The sequence below is a fragment of the Sceloporus occidentalis genome, unplaced genomic scaffold (genome assembly GCF_023333645.1).
Source record: "Sceloporus occidentalis isolate IW3139 unplaced genomic scaffold, rSceOcc1.0.p SCAF_78, whole genome shotgun sequence".
Taxonomy (NCBI): Eukaryota; Metazoa; Chordata; class Lepidosauria; order Squamata; family Phrynosomatidae; genus Sceloporus; species Sceloporus occidentalis.
The window spans coordinates 325,916-351,854 of NW_028317058.1; the positions used below are offsets into that span (position 1 = coordinate 325,916).

The window sequence follows — 25,939 nt, forward strand, 5'->3', positions numbered from 1 at the left end:
TCTTTGAAGCCGGTTAACTAAATTTAACCCATTCAAACCATATATTTTTGAAAACTAGACACCCCAGGGTATTCCAAATGCTGTTATTTTAACCCTTTCCATGCACCAATTATACAACTACACTTTGTCAAACTTTGTAATAGTAATTTTTTTTATTTTTTTTCCCACACAAATTGTACTTTAGTTATAGATATACAGGTGCTGGTATATGTCACTGTCAAACAACACCCCAATATGTGTTCAGCAACATCTCCTGAGTACAGCGATACCCGACATGCATGGGTTTGTCAGATTGTTTGGCTGGTAAAAGGCTACTTTTGGGGCATGCGTAATTCAGGTGGTCATTTGGTCATTGTGCCTCCCTCTCCTCTTTGGAATATCTTTGAAGCCGGTTAACTCAATTTAACCCATTCAAACCATATATTTTTGAAAACTAGACACCCCAGGGTATTCCAAATGCTGTTATTTTAACCCTTTCCATGCACCAATTATAGAACTACACTTTGTCAAACTTTGTAATAGTAATTTTTTTTATTTTTTTTTCACACAAATTGTACTTTAGTTATAGATATACAGGTCCTGGTATATGCCACTGTCAAACAACACCCCAATGTGTGTTCAGGAACATCTCCTGAGTGCAGTGATACCCGACATGCATGGGTTTGTCGGGTTGTTTCAGATTTAAAATGCCACATTTGGGAAGTGCGCTTTTTTTATCCATTTTGGTCAGTCTGTACCTATGCCCTATCTTTGAGCTAGGCCACTCCAATTTACCCCATCAGCCATTTTTTTTATATATTAGACACCCCTTGGGTATTTGAAGTGCTTTTATTTTAACTCTTTGTTGAGATTTTTGAGAAATTTTAGCACTTGCTCAAAATAATAAACTTTATTTTTTAATTTAATTTTATTTTTTTAATACTTTTTTATATTTTTTTTTACACATTTTGCTGGTACTGGATGGTTCATCTAGTGACATCACTGCATAATTATTTTTAAATGTTAGCACATTTTTTTTTCCATTTTTTATTTATTTTTAATTTTTTTTGAATATTTTACTAATCACATAGTGATTAGAAAGCTGGGCTCCATTGACTTGCATGGTTGAATGCAGTACCTGTATTCAACCAGCAAGTGGAGCCAGTTCTCTAGAGGGTCTGGAGACCCTCTAGCAAACTTTTTCGTCTTTATTGTTTTATTTCCCGGGCCGCCGCCATCTTGCTTGATGGCGAAGATCACCGGCAGCGGCGGCTGTGACCGCTCTCCGGAGCGGCCACAGCCCACCCAGAGGTAAGTGTTTGGTGTCGCTGGATGCCTCCTGATCGAGGCATTCCAGCGACACCATTTAAGTTTAGGAGGCGATCGTTGATCGCCTCCTAAACGCTTTTAAAACGGGCGTCCGCCGCCATACAATGTATGGCGGCTGTTGACGCCCCGGGGAGGGGCCAGACATGGCCCCCGATGCCGATCTCGGCCTTGCTGAATGCCTCGACATCGAGGCATTGCAGCAAGGCCGTTTAAGCGAAGAAAGTGATCCTTGATCACTTTCTAAGCTTATTTAATTTTTTGACGGTTCAGGACCGTCAAAGGTCATTTAGTGACCTTCTTGTTATGACGGTCCTGAACCGGCAAAGGTCGCGAAGGGGTTAAAGTCAATGAGCTCTTCAGTACGACCCATTCTCCTGCCAATCTCCATAGACAATGTGCTTGACTTTATACACCCGTTAGCTATGATTGAGGCTGAAGCTCCTAAACTCAAAAACTAGGAGGGGTGTCCTTATACTTTTAGTCATATAGTGTATATGTAATATTTGTCACCAAAAGTCTTATAAATTGTAACCTTATCATATACTTCTTGTCTCACATGAGTACTCGCCTACCTGTAATCATTTACTCTTTGTGAAGCTAGTTCTAACAAACCCGTAAGCCTCTTGTGGGTCGGAGCACGGCACAGAAGTCACAACGCAACCGAAGTCTTTATCTGCGACAATACTCTGACTTCACATATGGCGCATCTTGTATCACCCCAAAGTTTCACCGAGTGAACACGCAAACATTGGATTTACTCGCATTCATCACACGGTAAAAATACATAAACTCGGGAACTTCATACAAAACTTAACGTGTTTTCCTGCCCTTCTTTGCGCAGCGCATAGTGCGAGTTACCCACGGACAACATAACCACCCGGATACAGGGGAATACACGGCGGGCTTTATGGGCCGAAGGTGACAATGCTGGCTGTTAGACTTCAAGGCTTACACAGAACTGAGGAAGCCATGGGAACGGGTTGCACTTTTTTTGTATTTTTGGTTCAGGCCTAACAAAAAGGACTCCTTCTCAGCCAGGAGTTCTACATGTTTTCAGGCACAAGAAGTCAAACGCAGCTCAGTGACCCGCATCATGTTATTCATCCGCTAACATCAAAAATAACCGACAAATGTGTTCTCTGCGAAATGTATTCATCCGCAGTGAGCGGGCTTTAACCGGACAATGACTCCGTTTCCAATGTATAAGAACAACGCATTTTTAACACATATATACACACGCTCGCCATGGACCGCTCATTTTCTGAACTGGGAACGGCGGGCTCCCATTGGTTGTTGTCCAGGCCCGTTACGTCTACTGCCAGGTTGGTTTGGTGACGTCACTTCCGGAATCGCCATTTTTGCTGCTAGGGTTAACGGCTTGTACGGGTCGGTGCTCGGGGATCTACCCGTGACCCGACACCGCTGTTATCATGTCCGATTTTGATAGTAACCCGTTTGCGGACCCGGATCTGAATAACCCTTTCAAGGTAAGCGACACGAGTGCGTCCTATACGTGTCATAACTATAGCGGCCAGTGTTTCCATACGGTGGCAGTGTATGGATCTGGCCGTATACATGTACTGGGTGGGGTGGGAAACGCTGCCTCCCTGGCCTTTGGATTTCATAGGAAAATGTGCGCCCACGGGTTAATAAGAGCTGTTTACGGGGATGCACAGGTGTAATGACACTCGGCATATACATTCATTCATTGCTTTTATGTTTAAAACGAGAGCCCGGCAATCATTATCATGTATCTGCATGCAGGCACTTAACGTATTTTACGGTTAAGGTTTAACGTTGGGGGCTTATTCACTAAAGGGAGTGATGACAGGAGAGTTGTGTTCACTGCCTTGCCTTCTCTATTTATTATGAAGGGCCATCCGCAGTGAGCTTCTGCTGCAGGAAAAGTATGGCTTATTGTGTGATGTATAGTGAAATCCGTGAGCCTCTTCTCACGCATTGGATTATGCATTATACAGGGAGACCTGCCGGCGATAGCCCTTCATAATGAATAGTGAAGTGAGCGTTAGCACCCCACTCTCCTTTAGTGAATAAACCCCATCAATGTGATGTCCAGAGGGCATAGCGCCAAAGCTTTACTTAAAACCACCATGTAACGTAGGCAGACATAAAAATGTAAACGTTTAAACGGCTAATATAACGTCCCATAAATCACGTTATACATCCTCCCACGATGTGACTTTTCTCTCCTGTACATTTTCTATAGATCTCAATGGCTGTATCCCACGTGTGTCTGTGTAGCTCCTGACCGCTACCTCATTTTGTCCAAATATATTCATAACCCCGTAGATCTCAGAACCTTTTAAGATAATAGAAGTTTATAGGCAAATCTCCCCCCCCCCTTCCAGTATAATTAAATGAACCCCAAAATATCTGCTTGCCTTCCAAATTTGTCAATAAGGGTTAATTGTTTTGGTTCAGAGTTAAATGAATCGAAGCGGCTGTACATTTACAAACGTTAGCCTGTATTTTTACACGGATGGATTTCTCCCATGGTATCGTCGCCCTCCCCAAAGCTCTTGATCAGATTACCTCCAGACCCAGCTTCATACATTATTAATGATGTCATCTATAACATCTCTAGTGAAGTGAAGCCTCATCACTCGTGGATGTTACAGCAAAGTCCTTGTATTCACTAAGGTGGGTTATTCTCGCCTACGTCGTTGAATATAACATATTGTTTGGTTTTAGTTATATCCGTTAAATACTTGTTTCGGCTGCAATGCTTATTCCCTGTAGGATTTAGTAATTGCCTGTATTGGTTGTGAAAGGCAGGAGCCTTCTATTCAGAGGACAGCCTTTTCAGCGGTAGCTCTAGAAAAACCGACATGTAATTGTCCCGGACTAATGCCAGAGCACTTACAGTGGTAATGGGCATTATTAAAAATCCCCATATCCACTCCTACTGGAGCACCAGCTCCATCTGTAGTACCCCCATTTACACCCAATCCATGGCTAGGCAAAGGTATGAAATGATCCTTCATTTCATGCATTTTTGTGACAACAGCCTGTGCCCCCCCTAGGGAGCACCCCCAGTTTGCCAGGCAGTATAAAATCCAACCGATGATCACCCACCACTCTGCCAGGTTTGCAGAGGTTTATACATCTGGAAGGAATCCCTGGTGAAGTATAAGGGAAGGTTGGGATTCAAGCATTACAGGTATGGAGTGAAGGTGTATAAGCCCCGCGAGAGTGAAGCTGGGTGTACTCTGACCATCCTGTTATACGAGGGAAAGGATTGTCATCTTGACGCTCCTGCTTGCCCAGAATTTCTGGGAACCAGTATCAAGACTGTTATTCCCCCTGATGAACAAAGGGGTACCCCTTGTATGTAGATAATTTCTTCACAAGTGTCCCTGTTTGAGCTACTATATTGTTTTGACACAGTAGTCTGTGGTACTCTAGGTCCGAACCACGTAGGTTTCCCACAACATCTGACATGAACACCGCTATAAGGGGGGGGAGACATCTCCTCTGCACCAAGAGGAGCTCTTAGCATTGAGGTTTAGAGACCAATCCAATGAGAGGACTGTGGTGGTTTGTGTCCACGGCAGAGCTGGGGCCCAAGACAGCCAATGTGCTTCAGGGCCTATAAAAGGAATATGGGTAGGGTTGATCTGTCGGCTCCTACAGCGTTATGAGGAAGACAAAGGCCTGGTACAAGAAGGTTGCGGTGTATGTGATACAGTTTGAACCTACAATGCTTTTTCTGTTGCACAAAAAAGCAAACCCTGGAATGAACCTTTCTTTCAGCTCCAGGTTTTTTGGGGGATCTTGTACCAGGATGTAGAGGACTGCATTGGGAGGCGGGTCCCGCGCCCGCCAAAAAAATTGCGGGCGGTCTAGTTGGTGTTGCGGGCAGTTAGGCACTGTACCTGCGGGTCCCGGTAATTCCACGCAGTCCCGCAAGGCTGCCTTCCCGCTGCTCCCTTACTGTGTCTCCTCTCTTGCTCCACCCAGGAACAAAACTGAGTCACGTGATGTGACGTCACTTCCTGTGACTCCGCCTTATTCCTGGGCGGAGCAAAAGAAGAGTTGCTGTGAGGGAGCAACTCGAAAGCAGCCTTGCGGGATTGGGTGGGAAATCTGCAGTTCAGGTAAGGAGATGGGCGTGATTGGCCACAAATGTGGTGGGAGCGGGTGGGAGTGGAACACCCACATTGCAGGAGTGGGATTAAAAAAGCAGTCCCGTGCAGGGCTCTACCAGGATGCATCTGGTCCACAGGTGGTGATGGGCTAAAGCAGAATTGGGGCTTCATGTTTTATTTTTAACCCCCTCCCCGTTGAAAAGAAGAACCCACAAAGATGCAGAGTATCTATGCTACAGAAGAGGGCAAATCTATAGTCCAGATTTCCCTAGAAAACATTTACTGCTCCAGGCATTTAATGTTTACTGCTCCATTTTTCTGAGCAAGTCCTGAAATTGGCACTGTATCTTCCCAAAAGTCTGTCCCAAATTGGACATTGGCTGAGAATTACCAAATGTCAAAATTCTATGTTTAATTGCACATGTCTAAAATGTGGCCTTTGAAACCCAAACAACCTGACAAACTTATGCATGGGTGGTATCACTGTACTCGGGAGATGTTGCTGAACACACATTCGCTTTTATTTTTTTGGGGACTCTTTAAATTCTCACTAAATTGATGTCTGAATTGCAATCTGTGTGAAAAAATTCATTTTACATCTGCAACGTTTGACAAAAATTGGCAAAATACCCAAACTTGAAAACCCCGGGTTGTTTATGTTTGACAAATAGGTGCATGTGGGGGGGAGATTCATGACAGTGTTACAACTTTATGACTTGCAAGGTGTTTAAAAAAAAAAAAAAAATTATTTCTAAACTCAGGACAAATATTGGAATCTACTTTTCACTACATTTTGCTTTTTTTTTTTCAAATAAGTCAGAAAAAGTGCTTTTTAAATTTTTGTTTTATATATATATATATATATATATATATATATATATATATATATATATATATATATATATATATATATATATATATATATACTGTGTTTGCTCGATTATAAGACAACCCCCCAAATCTGAATATTAATTTAGGAAAAAAAGAAAAAGCCTGAATATAAGACGAACCTATAGGAAAAAAGTTTTACCAGTAAATGTTAATTCATCTAAACTATTTTTTTTTTAATAAAAGCTATGATTGAGAAAAATATTTTGGTTTTATTTCCTTCTATTTTCCAACCTGCCCCCCAGTTATGCACATCTGCCCCAGAAATGCCTTATACCCCCCTATATGCCACTGTGCCCCATGATATGCCTTTTAACCCTCTAAATGCCACTGTGCCCCATGATATGCCTTTTAACCCCCTATGTGCCACTCTGCTCCAGAAATGCCTTATACCCCTATATGCCACTCTGGCATTTAGAGGGTTAAAAGGCATATACAGTAATGTAGGTTAGCATTGACAAACGCGTGAGTTTATCTTTTTGTTCCATTTGTCATTATCGCTAATTTTGAAAAATAAAATATTTTTTAAATAGCAATACTTTTCCTGGGATTCATTTCTCTGACTCTTACAACAGAGTATTGCATCGAAGTTAAACTTTTGTGAGGCTGATGGCCACTTTCTTGAGTTGTTAGTTGGCCCTGGCATAGTAATGCCGAGATTGAGCAAGGTCTGAGGTTTAGATGTATTGACTGCCGATGATTTACTTTCTGTCCCATATACTGCTCATCCTTTCTTACCAAGCTACTTTGCAGGGAAGCCATTATCCTGTAGCTCAAGCCGGTGTCGGATTGTATAGTGTTATCCGACATTAATCTTACCCAAGATCCCAGGTAGCAGCATCCATTTGTAAACACCCCGTACGCTTGGCTTCTTGAATCACAGATGTACAGACATCACAAGGCATGGATGAAACCATTTGTTTCCACATGGAGACCTGAAAATCAGCAGCCTTCCGAACCAGTAGTTGGTATGTGCTAGTATTTTTACCAACAAGTCATGTCACTTTTCTTAATGCTTTGAGGCAAACAGAAATTCCCATATGTCATCCGATAATATCTTAGTAGGTTCCAAAATGTTGTTGTTTTTTAAATATGTGCGGATGGTTTCATTTATCTTCTATGTCGCGTGATCCGTGTTGATCTGGCTTTTATTACTGCTTGTAAAGAGAGCCTCGGATATAAGGTCACCGGCTACCTAGTTGTGATCCTTATACTCGGGCTCTGTGTTTTGCACATGTTTGCCAGCCCAGCTCGGTATTTCTACCTTTTTAAATGCCAGAAGATTATTTTAATATTAACCAGGTTTTAATGGTCTGTCTGAAATATCTTACAGGCCAACGTGCCACAGGGTGATAAGAGTACCTACTTAATTGTGTGATTGGTTTTGACCTGGTGTCGAGGCATTCGTAGACTCATTGGTTAAACCTTTCAGTCCCAGGGGATTTTGGTACGTCAAGTCCCGGAGCAATTTTGCCATTTTTGCACTTTTGCATTTTTCAGTTCAGCGATTATTCTCTTCGTGTGAATGGTGTACCCATGTAAACTATACATTGGTTTTTCAAGGAGAGATAGAGCTTTCTTTTGATACCATAGTTAGATGATTAGCTGAAAATTTAGGATTAGAAATGTAGTAAAAAAACTATTGAAAATTTGAAATTAAATACCTAATTTTTTATAAATTTTCTCCCTGAATCCTCACAAAATTTGGTAAAGTGATGGGAAATCAATTCAGGTGTCCTGATTTCAGAAATACCTAATTTATATAGATTTTCCATACTTTCCCAGCACCAGGGAACATACTATAAGGTGTACATTATTCGTAGAATTTTTATGCTTATGGCTTAACGGGTTTGAGGGTTGTGAACGAGGGTTATACTGTTTAGATGTTGTGTTAGGGTTATTTTTATTATTTTTATCTTTTGTTTCATTTTTCAGCATGGGGGGAAGAGTAAGAAACATGGTTTCTCACTCTCCTCCCTGCGACCCCCCCCCCCCCGCACCGATCACACTGTGAGCTCTATGCAAGTCCCCACAGACTTGCATAGAGATTGCAGCGTCTGTGCCTCATCGGAGCGATCGGATATCCCAGCAGGGTCTGTTAAGATTTGAAATGTCACTTTATTATTTTTATAATCAAATACTCTACAGAGCATTTGTTCAGTTAATGTATTATTGATGTAAATATATTGTCTTTATGTCACATCACAATATTACATTTGATTGGCTATTTGCAAAGATGAGGACAGCTCGGTGAATGATCACAATTAATAAATGAATGAAAGATTGATTAGTATCCAAATGAATTATATTTATAGTTGCATCTACATTATTCTTTCTTTGGAATACTTTTTGCAGGGAGTGTAATTTTTTCCCTGTTGGTTGTTATGGTGATTATATCTTGTACTTTTTTGCATTTTTAGCTAAATTGCTCTTACATCTGCATAATATTTTTTAATACGATAATATAATAATTTGGCATATCTGTTCTTCCCATTTGCTGTAAGACAGTGTACCTTACTCGGTTCTTGGCCCAGTACCAATCCGCTATGTGTAAAGTGGCTGTTATGCCACAGAAGGACCCGTATTAATAAAAATAATTTTGCTAACTAACCAGGGAAATCTCTGCTCGATCATACAGGCATTTAGAATTTCAGACATGTGTCACAGGAACGCGCTAATCTAAAATGACTGGCAGGTTCTGCCGTTAACGTGTGCGCACCGTTTACATGAGTCATTTCCAGTTATTCGTTGTATTGAATGGTTTAGTTTCCATTTTTTTATTATATGGAATAGATCAGTAGATGCAGCCTCTCCCAAGCATTTTGTCCGGATTATTGAGTTTGTTCTCGGTGTTTCGAGTAGCTCGGTGTAATTTTTTTGACATGCTCTCTGTGATAAAGGAGAGTGTGAGTATTGATTAGCAGATAACCAATAAGTAATGAAAAGCTTCTCCCCCACTCTGGGGAACTCTGTTAATGAAACTCACAATCTGTGTGCGGGTTTAATTTCACTTTGTTGAGCAAGGAATGGTCAAGATGAACGTTTAGCTATGATCCTTCTTGTGTAGCCCCCAAACATCATTGCAGAATGAAGTCACTGCAATGCAGGTTTTGGAGTTATGCGTATGTGCATAGTACCTCCGCTACTGTCAAAATACGTTTTCTGTTTTATTTCTGCTTATGCGTAACTATACATTTGGGTTGTCACATTTGCCTTAATGATTAAACGAAATACCATGAAGACTTAAGTGGGACTAACAATGCTAATGACCTTATTGTCCTTCTCAGGATCCATCAGTTACACAGGTGACCAGAAATGTTCCTCCTGGATTAGAAGAGTATAATCCTTTCTCCGACTCTAAAACGGTAAGGTCTTATTAATACAGGGGTCGGACACATTTGGTTTATTTTCCTGCAATGTGTTTATTTTCATATTTAATAAATTTATTATTAAATGAATACATTAAATTAGTAAATCAAGTTAATAATTGGTAAGAATTAAATAACTTCACACTTTTATACACTGATTATAACACAGTACACACACAAAATGCATGCACACACACACGCATGCACATCGACAGTACAGTCCACATTGACTCTAACACTACTGTACCCACACACTCTACCCCCCGTCACCTTCGTACTTTCTCTAGCACTATACATATATATATATATATATATATATATATATATATATATATATATATATATATATATATACACACACACACACACATTAACTCAAGCACTATACATGTACACACACACACTGTCTCTAACACCGCATTATATACACTACTGCTCCTTCCTCTCAAACCTGTCTGAACTGCGTGCGATCTGCTGGCCGTTGCCTCTCGGGGTCACACAGGGTCACTTAAGGTGGGAGCGTGTGTGCAGAGCTCCTGTGGCACCCGCCTCAGCATCCCCCCGTAGCCACGCAGGGTGGGGAAAAAGTTAATGGGTTTGTGAAGCCCTTTATTAATGCATGGTAGGATATTTGTTGTTCTGTAATGTGTTATATAATAAATAACACAATAATCGGTAAAAAAAAAAAAAAAGGTCTTGGGGATCCAAGTTTCCAACATTTTATTTCAACATGTTATGATGAACGAACACCACATTAACTTCTCCTGTAAGGAGGCCTGGGAAGACCATGTATAATTAAATAAAAAAAAATGTCCAGTGACTCTACTCTCTTCGATGCTCCGCTTTCAGTGAATACGCCCCTGTTTCATTTCCAGATAATGTATTTAATGCTTAAATAACAATATTTTCTTTAGATTGCGTCTGGCATTAGAAATGGCAGCGTGGTACCCAATAAGTCTGGAGGTTTGACCTATACATTGTGCTACGATTATGTCTGTGTACCTAATGTAATCTTTTTACGGAATTCAATACGTACCCAGTGCATTCCAGGTTGCCATTGTGTGCACCCAGCTTGCCCATCTGCCAGAGAAACCTCGGATAGATAACTTATATGCATGTATGTGTATACAAGGGGGTGCCTACAGATTTACCCTAAAGCCATGTTTAATGAATGATTAGGGGTTGTTTTCTTTAAGTCACGTTTGACATTTCGGTACCTTTTGAAATTTCTGCTTTTATTCCCAGCCTCCTCCACCCCAAGTGAAAATGCCGACTTCTGCACCCAGCACACAGCCAGCTATAATGAAACCAACTGAGGAATCTCCAGCGTACAATCAAATTGCAAAGGTACATTTGGCCTCTCCCCAATGTGTAAACATTATTATTATTATTGTTTTATATAGCGCCATCATATTTCATAGCATTTGTACAATGGGAAGACGGGACATGACAAGTAGTGTGTGTGTGTGTGTGTGTGTGTGTGTGTGTATATATATATATATATATATATATATATATATATATATATATAATATGTGTACATGTAAATTATGGTATGTTTGTGTTTCTGTAGGAACATGCTTTGGCCCAGGCAGAACTCCTCAAACGGCAGGAAGAACTCGAGAGAAAAGCAGCCGAGCTCGATCGCAGGGAACGGGAGATTCAAAGCCTCAATCAATCAGGAGGTCGATTTTTGTTTAGTCTGAAATTCTGCTTAGTTTTGGAAGGCATTTGTGAATTCTTTTGAGTTTTTTTGAGTTTGTAGGCATGTCCAGAGTAATGTACGTAAAACTTAAGGATGAGAAACAAAATCATTTCTTAAAGTGGGATCGATGAGATAAATAGTTATAATAATTAAAACAAAAGTTACACATGCAGCAAGTTTAATATTTTGTTCACATGTGATGTGATTTTTACTCCAGCCTATGAATATTGCTACTGCTGTTCCATACCACCCAGACCCCGATGTCCCTCTTTCCTCCCCGATGTCCCTCTTTCCTCCCCGATGTCCCTCTTTCCTCCCCTGCGTACAATGCTTGAAACGTTGTACATTTATCAGTTTCCACTGGCTCTGCCGCTTATAATATTGTTTCATTTCGATTGTTCCGGTGGCGCTTTTTTTTCCTCTAATGTCGTTTAAAATTATGCACATTATGTCCGTTTAACATGCTTATTTTTGAACTTTTTTTATTATTATTATTTTCAGGAAGGAAGAATAACTGGCCGCCTGTACCTGAAAACTTCCCGGTAGGGCCTTGTTTTTATCAGGACTTTTCCGTAGATATCCCTGTGGAATTTCAGAAGACTGTAAAGATTATGTACTACCAATGGATGTGTGAGTACAACCGAGGGTTTCTGTGCAGTGTTTGTGGGTACACAGGTATTGCCTTACATTTTAGATCTTGATGTTAAATGCTTCCTAATAAATACGCTGAAACGTTGCTGCATGACGGTTATGACTGCGCATCCAGGGGGATTTCTCTCAATTTAAGGCATCTGCAAATAACAAAATTTCAATGGACGGGATCAGAAAACAGGATGTATTATTCCTCTGCTTTAGTGGAAGCTGATCAGTGGGTTTCTTTTCTCCCCTTGATAGAAGTTATTAATAGTCTTTGAGGAAGGTGAGGAGAAGGACAGTAAATAATACTGTTCAGGGATATATTCAAATTAATGCGTACAGGATATAGGTTTAATAAATTAATGTTATTGCTGTTAAAGACTATGTAGGTGATGGTTTGATGGTTCCCCTTGAATATGACACATGGTACTAAGTACTTTTTTCTTTTTTCCTCCCCAGTCCATACTGTCACGCTCTTTGTAAATGTCTTTGGTTGCTTGGCATGGTTCTGTGTCGATACCAGCCGAGGAGTTGACTTTGGATTAGCTATCCTGTGGTTCTTGCTGTTCACCCCATGCTCGTTCGTTTGTTGGTACAGACCACTGTATGGAGCGTTCAGGTAACTGTGTTTGATATTAAATATATCATATATGTATTCCTGCAAAGAAAGTGAAACATTTAACTATTTGTCTTGGATTATTTTATTCCTGTTTAGTGAAATCACAACAAATCAGAGAAATACACACTCACGGTCCCCAGTGAACTGCATATCTAGAGGCTTTTTATAGGCGGTAATTCGAGGATATCCACTGCCAGAATAGCCAAACCCTTTTAAATAGGATGCCTAGATAGCCCTTTTAACAGGTGATGCTGTATCGGTTTGTCTTAGTCTGTCAATTCTAGTCTTTTCATAGCCTTTGAATATATGTATTGTATGAAGCACTGCGTAAATTGTTGGCGCTATATAATTAAAAGATTAAAAAAAATGCTTGCTAGCAAGACTGTTATTACAGAACCACAACATGTGTTTTCCATAAGCATCCCTTTGCTAAAGGGGCCTTTTTGGTTACTTCACATTTAAAGGGACAGCAAATCCCCATAAACACAATCTTAACATAAAGAAACACTCTAGCCTTCGTGTGCACTTTTAATGCATATGATAGGTCCGTGGTCCCTTTACATTTTCATGTGGTCCATTTTGCAAGTGCATGGCAACATTCTACAGAATCCCCCCCAAATGTATTTGCCCCCTTACCCCACCCACATAATAAATACCATGCACATAATATACTCGCCTGTGGTTAGATCCAGTGCTGGCACTGCTGAACGCTGTGTGCGGGGGTATGTTTAGACCCCAGTGAAAGTATTTTGAAGTCTTCCCATTGATTTTAGTGGGCGCGCTGTCCTGCTTAAGCAGCCAATCCTTGTCAAGATAATTTGGACATTTGCTTCCATAAGAGGTCACTGCTGACATCAACCAGAAGGTCAGCAGAGGACAGGATACCCCCTGCAGGGTCTATCTAGTGCCTACTGGCCCATCACGTGCATTGCAATCTATGGAGACTTGCTTGGTGATTAGTAGAGGGGGGGAATGCAGGGACAAGAGTGAGAAATGTTTCTCCCTCTGCCCACGAGTGTAAAAAAAAAAAAAAAATCGCTAAAAATAAATAACAAAATAATAAACAATAAAGTGAGCTGTCATTGTGACATCACTGGCATAGAAACATTCAATACTGCATCAATAAAATTAGTAGAATGAAAAAGTATGACCCCCCCCCCTTTCACTACACCCAAACCCATTAAGCAATAACTATTAAAATTATTATCCTATAGGGGACTATGTAAGGGATGAGTGTGGCCCTCTAGAACATAAAAAAATATGTATGTGGGGTATATCTGTAATCAGGGGAAGTTGCCAAACAGAAATGTGGTCGTCGTTCAACAGGGGCACCTAAGAAAAATGCAAAAAAAATTGAAAAAAAAATGTTTAGGTTTCTTACATACTAGCAATTATTTTTTGCAAGTTTCTATGACTTGTAATGAAAGCCCTTTTGTTCTGACAAATGTATGTGTAATTTGTGTGGGTACATCAAACACGGAAAAGGGGAATCTTAATTAAACCCATGTATGGTAATAATGGCAGAAAAGCTCTGGAATGTAAGGTACCATAAACTCCTGCAACTGAAGGGGTTAATAATAGCATGATCATTCTGTGTGATGTTCTAGCATTTCTTTCCCTCTGTTTATTTCTAGGAGCGACAGTTCTTTCAGGTTCTTTGTTTTCTTCTTTGTATACATCTGCCAGTTCGGTGTTCATGTGCTGCAGGCCGCAGGATTCCAAGGATGGGGAAACTGGTGAGTTTAACGACACACAACAGTCCCGTATACCATGTGTCTGATATGTAGTGTGTGTACCTGCTCACCAGAACGGGCAACTTCAGGGCACAGAAGTACATCCGTACACACGGCAACAGAGTTCCTTTCCAATACACGCTAATTCAGGGCTCGACAGATCCATGGCTGCTGAGAATTTCGTCCTGGCGCCTCGGTCATGGGCATCCAACGTGCGGCCTGCCGGACTAGTCCTGCTCAAGGTGCAGCGTGGTGTGTGCTAGCCGGCCGCCGTCTTACCACCTTACCTCACGACTGCACCACGTGAACCGGGTGGGCTGGCAGACCAACGTTCACGTGGTGCGGCCGTGAGGTGAGGTGGTAAGACCGCCGTGTGTCCAGGCCGGCCATTTTAATTTTATTAGGCGGCCGGCTTGCACACCATGCTGCTGATTGGCAGTGCCTCTCTGAGGCTCTTCGTCCCGCCCCTTTCAAGACGCGATGCTCAAGGGGGCGGGGCTCACAGAAGAGTTCCTCGTGACGTGGAAAAAAAGAAAAGCTAAAAAAAATAGATGTTCGAGGAACGTAGACCTATATTTAAGGGGGGTTCCCTTGGTAAAATGTTATTTTTTGTCGTTGAAAATAAAACTTTGTTAATTTAAAAAAAAAAAAATCCTGGCTAATTGTATTTAGTATCGTAGCGTGTAATATATTACATTATATTATTATAGTATCTCATCATCGTCCTGTGCATCCTCTTTGTGCAGAGCTCCAGCTCACGTTGTCCTGGCCCTGCGCTCGGCCGTATAGAAGTGATGTTTGGGTCCCTCTGTGAAAGTAATGTTTGCGGAACCAGGTGTTCATTAATCTTCTGTTATACCGGCTGTTTAATAATCTAGTTCCTTTTGCATATTTTTAGTGGATGGATTTCTGCACTAACCGGGCTCAACAAAAATATTCCTGTTGGAATAATGATGATCATAATTGCCGCCCTCTTCACAGCCTCTGCGGTGATTTCCATAGTGATGTTTAAAAAGGTGAGTGTTTGGGGGGATCTGACAGGCCTGTTCGGTCGGATTCATTAATGTGAGAGATCAGGAGAAGACTTGGCTATATTTTTTTGCATTCAGTCTTTTGTGCTTCTCTCTGTCTGCTTGGCACGGCACAAACAAATTCTGTGGACTGAAGCACTTAAGGAAGGCAAAACAATATCTAGATGCATTTCAAAGAATCGTTGCTCTTAACCAATAATTGACTTCTTTAGTTGATCAATATGTCCAGAATGACTTGGTAGTAAACGGGTACATCAGGAATTTATAACCGACAGCCTTATAATACATTCAGTGTTATTTGCAGTTAAACCAACCGTACCCAACTCGGGTTGTAAGCAAAACATAAAAATTGTTATCTTCAGGCATATTTAGAAGGTTCGGCCGTTTCTGCACGGTGTCTGGTCCAAAGCTGCATGATTATTTGCATTATTATTATTTGTTCCCTTGCTTGCTCCACCAGGGGCTCATCTTAACTCAGCCCATAGGCATATCACACTTTTGAACTTGGTTCACTGTCCAGATGTGGCCCTCCTGGGTTGTGATTTGGTCTGCAACCATTAGGTTCTGTTCTATTGCCTGCCACGGGTATGTGTCCCACCGCATTAGGAATATCGGGGAGCGCCGAATTTGTGGGTTGCCCTTGTGTGATGTTTATTTTGCTCTGCAGGTCCATGGGCTTTACCGGACAACAGGTGCCAGCTTTGAAAAGGCCCAGCAGGAATTTGCAACAGGGGTGATGTCTAACAAGACCGTGCAGACTGCAGCAGCTAACGCGGCCACCACAGCAGCCAGCAGCGCTGCCCAAAATGCTTTCAAGGGTAACCAGATGTAAAGGAAGCATCTGCAGCAACCACGACCACTGTCGGCTGTCACAGTCATTCTATTGATCAGATTAATTTTTACTAAAATCCTCTAAAGACAAATTGCACTTTGCCTTGTGTATTTGCTCTGCTCAGCCCATTAGCACCGCCATTGTCTGGTACGCATCATGTGCTATAGAAAGCTCTACAGGCACATTAGGGTTATTTGGTTGCGCATGGGCTCAGTCAGCAATGCTGTTACACTCTTACACACCTAAGACACTCCATCCTTTTCTTTTTATCGTGGATTGCCCTATGGAGAAAAATGTTTAATTAATCCAGGGGGGGTAAATGTATCTATGAATGTGGAGTAAGTGGGCCTGATCTTTCTTTTTGTAGATTCTAAATCCAGATAGTATTCACTTTTTCAAAGTGCACATTGTTTTATTTTAATATTATAGTTCTTATTATATTATATTATAGTTCTTAGTATGTTGTGTATCTATTGGCTTGCCTATAGTGCAGCCGGTTCAGGTTCCACACACCAAGTCTAGTAATCTTTTAGCGTTTTGTTTAGTGTTTACATTTAAAGGACTAGATTTTAACCCTGGCAATATATGAGTGACTTGTGTGTTGTAGCGGGGCTCTTCACCATGATTATTTATTTTCTTTTTACTTTTGCTCTCCCCCTGCGTGTAGCTAGAGTATTTTCCTGGAATAATGTGGGTTCTCCGCATTCTGTTGTAGAATGTGTGCAGTGTACATGTCAGCTGGCAGAATAGTGTCTTTGTACTGTACGTGCAAAATCTTCCTTATTGAGAGCTTGCTACTTTTTTGTCTGTTTGTGTTGTATTGATATCTCTCAAAACTAAAGCAAGTTACTATTTTGTTATTTAATGTCATGCACCATACATTTTTGGTATTGAGTTCAAATTTACCCAATTGCACTTTTCCATTTTTTTAGGTCAGACATATTTGTGTATTTATCTTCTAATGTATTTTGCAAGATTAAGCAGCCAGTAGAATGCAATTATCAGCCATCGTGCTCCCGCTCAGAGAGCTCGATATCTTTTTATTAACAACGACACAGCAAAACATTTAGTTGTGTTTTTTTTTTTTTACTGATGTGAATGTTTCATTTAGTTAAGTTCATTTTTTTCCTTGGCATGTGTAAACATCACTCTTTATCGCTGTTGCGGACGTTATTTTTACAGCTTCTGTATTCGTCCTGGGAAGCGGCCAGTTGGGGATAACGGATGTTAGATGAAATCGGAATCTTTTATAATCCCCAAGCAGTGTCACGATACTGAACACCAGAATTAGGTTTATTGTGATTGTCTATGTTCACATCAACATACATTCATGCTTAGATTTTCATTAAAATGTCCAGAATATTGCTCTGTATACCCTTGGGAACAAAACCTTAATACCCTCGATTTAGTTCAGTGGCAGTTACAGAGCCTTATTGACCCAGCCATGCTTGAGTGCTTTGCTGATAATTGCATTTAACGCTATATGTCCCAAGCTGAGCATAAGACAATAATGTATAGTATCATAGAGGCATCCCGCAGTCCTCAGTCAGTCATGGCCCTATGGAACCATATTCCATTTTATGCAATTCCTGATCACAATTTAGAAATATATATTTCGCTGACATGCCATCACGTGTCATCAAGTCAAACCAGGTATTGCCCCTGGGTGCTGCTGTCCCTCATTATGGTCACCGTGATGACATCAAAACTTTATAACACTATATTTAACCGTGTTTACAGTGTTTTTCCTGAAGGAGCTTTTTGTTACACTTTTTGTTTGTTTGTTTTTTTTTTATTGCCACAGGCACAGGTAAGAATGGTTAAGTAATATTATTTGTGTGTAGCCTCCGTAATGAAATGAATGAGTCGGAAGGAATCGATTTGAACTCTGTTCAGTTACACTAACATCAGATGTTTTCACAAATCCTTAATGGAAGGTGTGGAAGAATATACATTTATACGCTATTGTTTTTATTATTTATCAGGGCAATTTGAAAATACTGGGTAGAAAAGATTATTAAAATGATGGGAAAAGGTAATAAGTTCTCATGTTAGGGAAGGCTATCTTATAGTAATGGGAGCCTAGAGCTGTGTATTAGATACTAAGACACAGCTTCTTATCTCTTGGTCTCAGTAGTCTATCCTATATTGATACCTATTCTGCACTCTGCCTAAAAACCTAAGCCTGCCCGATGTTTTATTTATATATATATATATATATATATATATATATATATATATATATATATACACATAGTATCTCACAAAAGTGAGTACACCCCTCACATGTTTTAAATATTTGATCTTTTTATGTGACAACACTGCAGAAATGACCCTCTGCTATAATGTAAAGTAGTGAGTGTACAGCCTGTATAACAGTGTAAATTTGCTGTCCCCGCAAAATAACTCAACACACAGCCATTAATGTCTAAACCTTGGCAACAAAAGTGAGTACACCTCTAAGTGGAAATGTCCATTTGTGTGGCCACCATTATTTTCCAGCACTGCCTTAACCCTCTTAGGCATGGAGTTCACCAGAGCTTCACAGGTTGCTACTGGAGTCCTCTTCCACTCCTCCATGACGACATCACGGAGCTGGTGGATGTTAGAGACGTTGCGCTCCCCCACCTTCCGTTTGAGGATACCCCACAGATGCTAAATAGGGTTTAGGTCTGGAGACATGCTTGGCCAGTCCTTCACCTTTACCCTCAGCTTCTTTAGCAAGGCAGTGGTCGTCTTGGAGGTCTGTTTGGGGTCGTTATCATGTTGGAATACTGCCCTGCGACCCAGTCTCCGAGGGGAGGCGATCATGCTCTGCTTCAGTATGTCACAGTACATGTTGGCATTCATGGTTCCCTCAATGAACTGTAGCTCCCCAGTGCTGGCAGCAATCATTCAGGCCGAGACCATGGCACTCCCACCACCATGCTTTACTGTAGGCAAGACAGACTTGTCTTTCTACTCCTCACCTGGTTGCCGCCACACACGCTTGACACCATCTGAACCAAATACGTTTATCTTGGTCTCATCGGACCACAGGGCATAGTTCAGTAATCCATGTCCTTAGTCTGCTTGTCTTCAGCAAACTGCGGGCTTTCTTGTGCATCATCTTTAGAAGAAGCTTCCTTCTGGGACGACCAATTTGATGCAGTGTGCGGCGTATGGTCTGAGCACTGGCAGGCTGACCCCCCCCCCCACTCCTCCAACCTCTGCAGCAAAGCAGGCAGCACTCATACATCTATTTCCCAAAGACAACCTCTGGAAATGAGGCTGAGCACGTGCACTCAGCTTCTTTGGTTGACCATGGCAAGGCCTGTTCTGAGTGGAACCTGTCCTGTGAAACCGCTCTACGGTCTTGTTTTAGGGTCTTGGCAATCTTCTTAAAGCCTAGGCCATCTTTAGAGCAACAATTCTTTTTTTCAGATCTTCAAATAGTTCTTTGCCATGAGGTGCCATGTTGAACTTCCAGTGATCAGTGTGAGAGAGTGCGAGAGCGATAACACCAAATTTTGCTCCCCATTCACACCTGAGACCTTGTAACACTAACGAGTCACATGACACCGGGGAGGGAATATGGCTAATTTAGACATTTCCACTTAGCGGTGTTCTCCCTTTTGTTGCCAAAGTTTAGACATTAATAGCTGTGTGTTGATATTTGAGGGGACAGCACATTTATACTGTTGTACAGGCAGTACTACTTTACATTGTAGCAGAGTGTCATTTCTTCAGTGTTGTCACATGAAAAGAGTTAAAAATATTTACAAACATGTGAGGGGTGTATTTGTGAGATACCGCGTGTATATAATATATATACACAACGCACACACCCCAGACACTAACTACCGTGTTTCCCCGATAGTAAGACACCCCCGATAGTAAGACGTATCGGGAGTTTCAGAGGGGTCAGCTAATATAAGCCGTACCCCGAAAGTAAGACATATGTCTTACTTTCGGGGAAACACGGGGGATTTGCCTACGGCCTACGGCCGCATTAACGCAGGGCATAAGGGGCGCCTGCCCCTTAGGCCCGCCGCACCTGCGACCGGGTCCGCCACTCTAAGGGGCCGGGAAGTCCCCACCAAGGCCGGCCTTACGTGTCTGCGGCCGCACAGGATTTAAATTAAAACATCGGGGTTTTTTTTTTAACTTTATTTAACATCCTCCATGTTAAATAAAGTTAAAAAAAACTTTATTTAACATGGAGGATGTTAAATAAAGTTTTTTTAACTTTATTTAACATGGAGGATGTTAAATAAAGTTGAAAAAAAACCCCGATGTTTTTATTTAAACCCTGTGCGGCCGCAGACCCCTAAGGCCGGCCCCTTAGAGCAGGGCCGACCTTTGGGGTGTGCGACCGCACAGGGCGCCACACTCCAGGGGGTGCCAACCTGCGGCACCCGGCACCCCTCCAGAGACGGACAGTAATGTCCGCCGCTGGAGGAGCAGGCTCGCAAGGGAGCGGTATCGGAGGTCTTTAACAGACCTCCGGCTCCCTTGAGTGATTTTAAGCCGGGTTCAACCCGGCTTAAAATCACTCAAGGGAGCCGGAGGTCTGTTAATGACCTCCGATACCGCTCCCTTGTGATCTGCGCGGCAACAGCTGTTGTGCGCCGGGGTTTCTTGTCAGATCCCGGCGCACAACACTGAAGCCGCGCCCACCGCTGTCCGTGCCCTCTGACCCGGAAGGAGACAAGAACTGGCGAAGAGGAGGAAAAGAAGCTGAAAGAAGAAAGGAAAGGTAGGAAAGCATTAAATTCGAAAAAATTTTCCCAATATAAGACATACCCCGAAAGTAAGACATAGTGGGGCTTTTAGGGATAAAAAGAAAGTAAGACGCTGTCTTACTTTCGGGGAAACACGGTATGCAATTGCTTTTACCTTTTATTTAGTCGCAGCATCAGGATGTTATTGCCAGCATTAGATCTCTAAACCACTGAATATCATATCGGTGTTACTGTGAACATTTGGATTCACTTGGAAGCGTGTACTGGATTGATGCACTTCAGGCTATTAATGATCCCAGGGGCCCTAACTAGCAATTGTTTCTTTAACCAGCCGCTTAACTAAGCGGTATTTAAAGAATAGGGGTCAGTTATTGAAGGTTTATCTGTAAAAGTGATGAGCCTCTTCTAGCCCTGTACTTTAATTTTACATTCTAGCCATCTTGTCTATTCATTCTCCTCTGCTGCTGTTCAGATGTAACTGAGAATCACGATAATTATAGTTTATCACCCGTTTAGGAAGCAGCTTGATGTCTGAATTTTGATAGATCTTGGGACTTGTCATTGCGTACGTTTATTGCTTGATTAATCTATCTTTAAACATGCTGTTGGAGTAATATCTTATCTCATGAGATGCCACCTGGGTAATGAAGACAATCCTGTTTGTCAAGGTTTTTGTGGAATTAGCCCTTAAAGATCCAGATACCTAGAAAGTGCAGCTTAAGGCTGGTCATATGTCTGGTTAACATTGCTTTAGTCCAACGTGAAAGAGTATAGAGCGCAATGATGTGCATGACAAGATAACATTAAGTGGCCGAATAGCAACCTTGAGCGAATTGTCTTATGTCCCAGTGAACTGGATTTACCCGCGCACCCTGGATGATATAAAAGTGTTACATGAAAATACATTTTAAGCACTACATGCTTTACTTCTCATCTTGCATCCCTGTAGCTCAGAGAGATCGACATTAAACACTGGAATGAACGCACTCTCCGATTTTTCTGTATCTCGAAGCTTGGACTTTATTTATCTGAAGGATGTTTGTATATTTTGTAAATGACCAATAATGCTCTGCCATCACAGTAAAAACAAGTCATTGTCCTGTACAAATGTACTCTTTCCCACTCTGTGCTGCATGTCTGAGTAGTTCAGATGTTTTGTATATTTATTGTATTAACACAGAGTGTCATAGAATAAAATTAATAGTTGCGGATACGCGTGATTTGATTTTTCATTCTCTGAACCCACTGCGCACCCCCTCTGGGAACACAGGGATGCCAGATCTGAGATACCCTCTCTCCATTCGCGGTCCAGGACGGTAAGGTACAAGTGTGTAGGTAGGAAGTGGGTGGGGTTAATCCCACCACCAATCAGATGTCAGTGTTTAGGGCGAGCTCCCACACATGAATTAGTTAATAACTTGTGATTTCAAATTATTTAAAAAAATGGGAACCCCCCCCTAAACTATGGCAACAGTTAAGTGTAAACTGCAGTTTTAAAATATGTATATATTGTACATATTTTAAAACTGTACGTATATATGTATACTCTTGGCTGTTCTGAACCGCCTCTCCTAAAATACTTTGCCAGCCAAAAACACAGCAAGGAATTGGCAGGATTAAATGATTTATGGGAGTTGTAATATATTAACAGTTGGAGACCCATATCTCTCTGTTTTTATTATTGTGATCCAGTGCCAATGTATACAGGAATATACACCGTATTACACATGCTGACAGGTGCAGTATATTGCACAGAGATAACACCCATGTGGATTCCTAGTGTCAGGAAGATAAATGGTGCTGGGTATATTACACACAAAGAAGCACAAGTATCTTTTTATCAAATTATGGAACAATCAAACAGTGTTTTATAATGTCTGCAGTCTGGTGTTTTTTTAAACAAAAGCTTTAAGCATCTGCTCAATCCTAAGGTTTGGTCAAAACCCATAAACATGCACTGCACAAAAATATACAAAAATAGAAGAGAGCACAACCTAAAAAGCACCAAAAACTGATGAGCAGATACCAGACATGTGTGAGACATTTCACAGCTCTTGGTCTTTCTCCGAGATGGGAATCTGAATAGAGCTGCACGTTAGATTCTCAGTACCTGGTGGAGTTTATCAGTATATTGCTTTTCTTATTACCTGATCATTAGTAGTGCTACCTTCTCTACCCATAGTCACCTTTCCAAAACCTACCTGTAGAGAATAGCAGGAAAAACTAAACTTCAATGATATTAACCCCCTTTACAGCACATTACTGGTAAAAAATAAAAAAAAAGTTAATATTGGGAAAGTCCAATGTTGTTATTTTTTATTATACCTCCTTGTGAGGACAGCGCTATTGATACTAGGGTTGTCTTCTCACTGATCTAACTAAGGAACGCTAGAAAACTGTTTTTTGATCTCCCCGTCCAATACGAAAGTCTGAATGAGCACAGTCACGCCGTCCTTTACAGGGGGCTCTGCTTGGTCACAGAATTGGAGAGCTCTAGTGGAGATGCCTGGTATAGCCCTGTTATTGTCAAACTTCAAGCACTGCAGCACTGGGGGTGTCTTGTTAGACCCCTTAGAAATCTCATGGTACCCAGTGCTTTCTGGGTTCAGTCAAGCTGCCTCCTGCACAGCAAGGTAGGAGGGCAGGGAAAGGCCTAAAATATAAGGTGCTGCTTAACTATCATATGTATTAATCGTCCACAGTGCAGCACTAACTCCGACCTGCTTGCAGCAGTGGGGTTTGATAATCCATAATGATATCTACAAGCAAAATAAAAACATACTAATGCCTATGTGGACATGTCTAAGACACGCACACAGTGACACATGTACCGACAAGGTGTGCCCAAACATGCATAAACATACTGACATATAGAGATACGCAGCTACGTAAAGTAAATATATGCATTAAGGTGGAGACATCAGAACACAGAGCTCAGAATATTTGCTGGGAATGAATGAATCACAGAGCCCTACAGTCCTTAACATCCCAAAACGTGCATAGAAACAGGCGCTTTGAGTTTACAAACACAGCTAACCTGTCACTGAAGTATTGCCGGTATTGGTGAAATTGTGGGTAAATCTCGTTTTTACTGCTGTGGAGCAACATCTGTGTGATAGAACAGATACTCCAGTAGAGACAACAGCGCAGAGAGTGGACTGCTGTCTCCACACTACCCTTCTGTATTATGTGTCCAAAATAAAGAATCTTGATTAGTAAAATAACAATATAATTCAAAAACAGGGATTTTGGCTCCTCAGATCTGCAAATAATGAATAGTAATGTGATATATATATATATAAAAAGAAATTGTGGTTACAAGGAAAATATACTCCCTACCCAATAATATAGTTGTGAACGTGATCAAACGCTTTAGGGATGGACATTCCCAGTGTTTTCCTTGTAATTGCTTTTTAATGCATTTGACAAAACTTTAGGAGTCATTTAAAATTATGCACAACGTTACACAATCAAGCTAATAGATCCTGCGATCCAGAGGCGATACTGAGGATCTTTCCTTAAAAGATGCTTCAATATGTCATCTGCTTCTTCAGAGAGCTCTTTGATATACCGAGGGCTTTCACCTACAATGGAACAGAATAGATGAAACGGTAAAGCTCTATTAAGCAGCTGGAATAGAATCACCCCAAAGGACCACCAGTCCACAGCAACACCGTATGCTTTGTTCAGATGTATTTCCGGGGCCATGTACAGGAATGTTCCACATTCTCCTTCTATTTCTGCTGTTCCAGAAATGCCTTCTGCAGCAAGACCGAAATCGCAGATCTTCGCATGGCCCTCTCCGTCAAGCAAGATGTTGTCTGGGTTCAGGTCTCGATGTATAACGCCCCGAGCGTGGAGGAACTGGATGCCACAGATGATTTCAGCTGAATAAAACGCAGCTGTGGTCTCGGTGAGGCAGCCCACCCTATTCATATATGGCAGGAGGCTTCCACCAGCCATATATTCCATCACAAATAATGCGCAGGCCTCCGTTTGGAAGGCTGCATATCCGTGACACAGGAACGGGCTGTCTCGAGCCATCTCCAGGATCCTCCTCTCTTTCAGTAAGTCTTGAAGGTTTGTGGCTGTCTTGCGGATGGTTTTGACCGCTACCATGGAATCTCTTCCAGGGACAGAAGCCAACATGACCTTTCCAAACCCTCCTTCACCCAGCACTGAATGGAAGGTGAAGCCGGAGAGCGTCATGGGGAGAAGGCTCCAAAATCTTTTTGCCGTAAGACTGCTTTCCTCCATACTCCTGCGTCTTTTCATGGGAACCTTTCCCCTCCTGCGCTCCTCCAGATTTTCCTCTGCTCTTTCTTTCTCCTGCTGCCTCAGAATACGTCTGCTTTTCTCGTTGTATCGTCGCTTTTTCTCACGATCGGAGCTGCCTGTGCTGGTTCTTGGGCGTTTGGTTGTCTTCTTTACCCTCAGACACAGGCTGCTCTCCTCTCTCTCATTAGGAGTACGTATGGTTCTCTCTCTCTCCCTCTTTCTTTCTGAGTATTCCTACTCTCCTTCTTCCCTTTGAGGACAGGAACTTTACTGGCCAAGTGCTTCTTGTTCTGATCCGTACTCCTTTTTGCGGTGTAAGTGGAAGCTGTTTTCAGTCTTTTGAAAAACTTCCGCAGTTTTCTGGGGCAGCATCTCTTTCCAATCCACCTTAGTCCAAGGAGGAGACAACACTCCCCCATAGCTTTCCTTTTAAAAGGTTCTCCTTTTAAATCTCAAGAATCTCTGATGTTGTTGGTAACAACACTTCCAAGTCTGCTACGAATAGCTGCTTACAAGTGCCGGGCGCCCAACTACACTGAGTAAACAGGTGAACTCACTATTCACTGTGAGGTCACATTGAGGACTCTTCTGCTTTACTGCTTTATGGATGTAAATACTCTAGTGGATTTTTTTTTATTTATTGATGGGGCACTTCTGTATTTATCATATAAAATTACCAGGGTGTTAATGTTTGTTTAATTTACATTA

The 25,939-nt window shown here is 41.6% G+C and overlaps 1 protein-coding gene across 2 annotated transcripts; it reads left to right on the forward strand.

Annotated features, from left to right (window-relative positions):
* Positions 1-2,738: 2,738 nt before the first annotated feature.
* On the forward strand, positions 2,739-16,229 carry LOC149285482 (secretory carrier-associated membrane protein 1-like). Of its 2 annotated transcripts, XM_089495235.1 has the most exons (9): positions 2,739-2,795; positions 9,593-9,670; positions 10,919-11,020; positions 11,247-11,358; positions 11,880-12,008; positions 12,474-12,633; positions 14,268-14,369; positions 15,265-15,382; positions 16,065-16,229. In XM_089495235.1, exons 1-9 carry the CDS (start codon positions 2,739-2,741, stop codon positions 16,227-16,229), a joined length of 1,023 nt encoding a protein of 340 aa, XP_089351361.1. The 2 variants fall into 2 exon arrangements, with proteins under 2 accessions (XP_089351361.1, XP_089351363.1); XM_089495237.1 differs by lacking the exon at positions 9,593-9,670.
* The last annotated feature ends 9,710 nt before the right edge of the window (positions 16,230-25,939 follow it).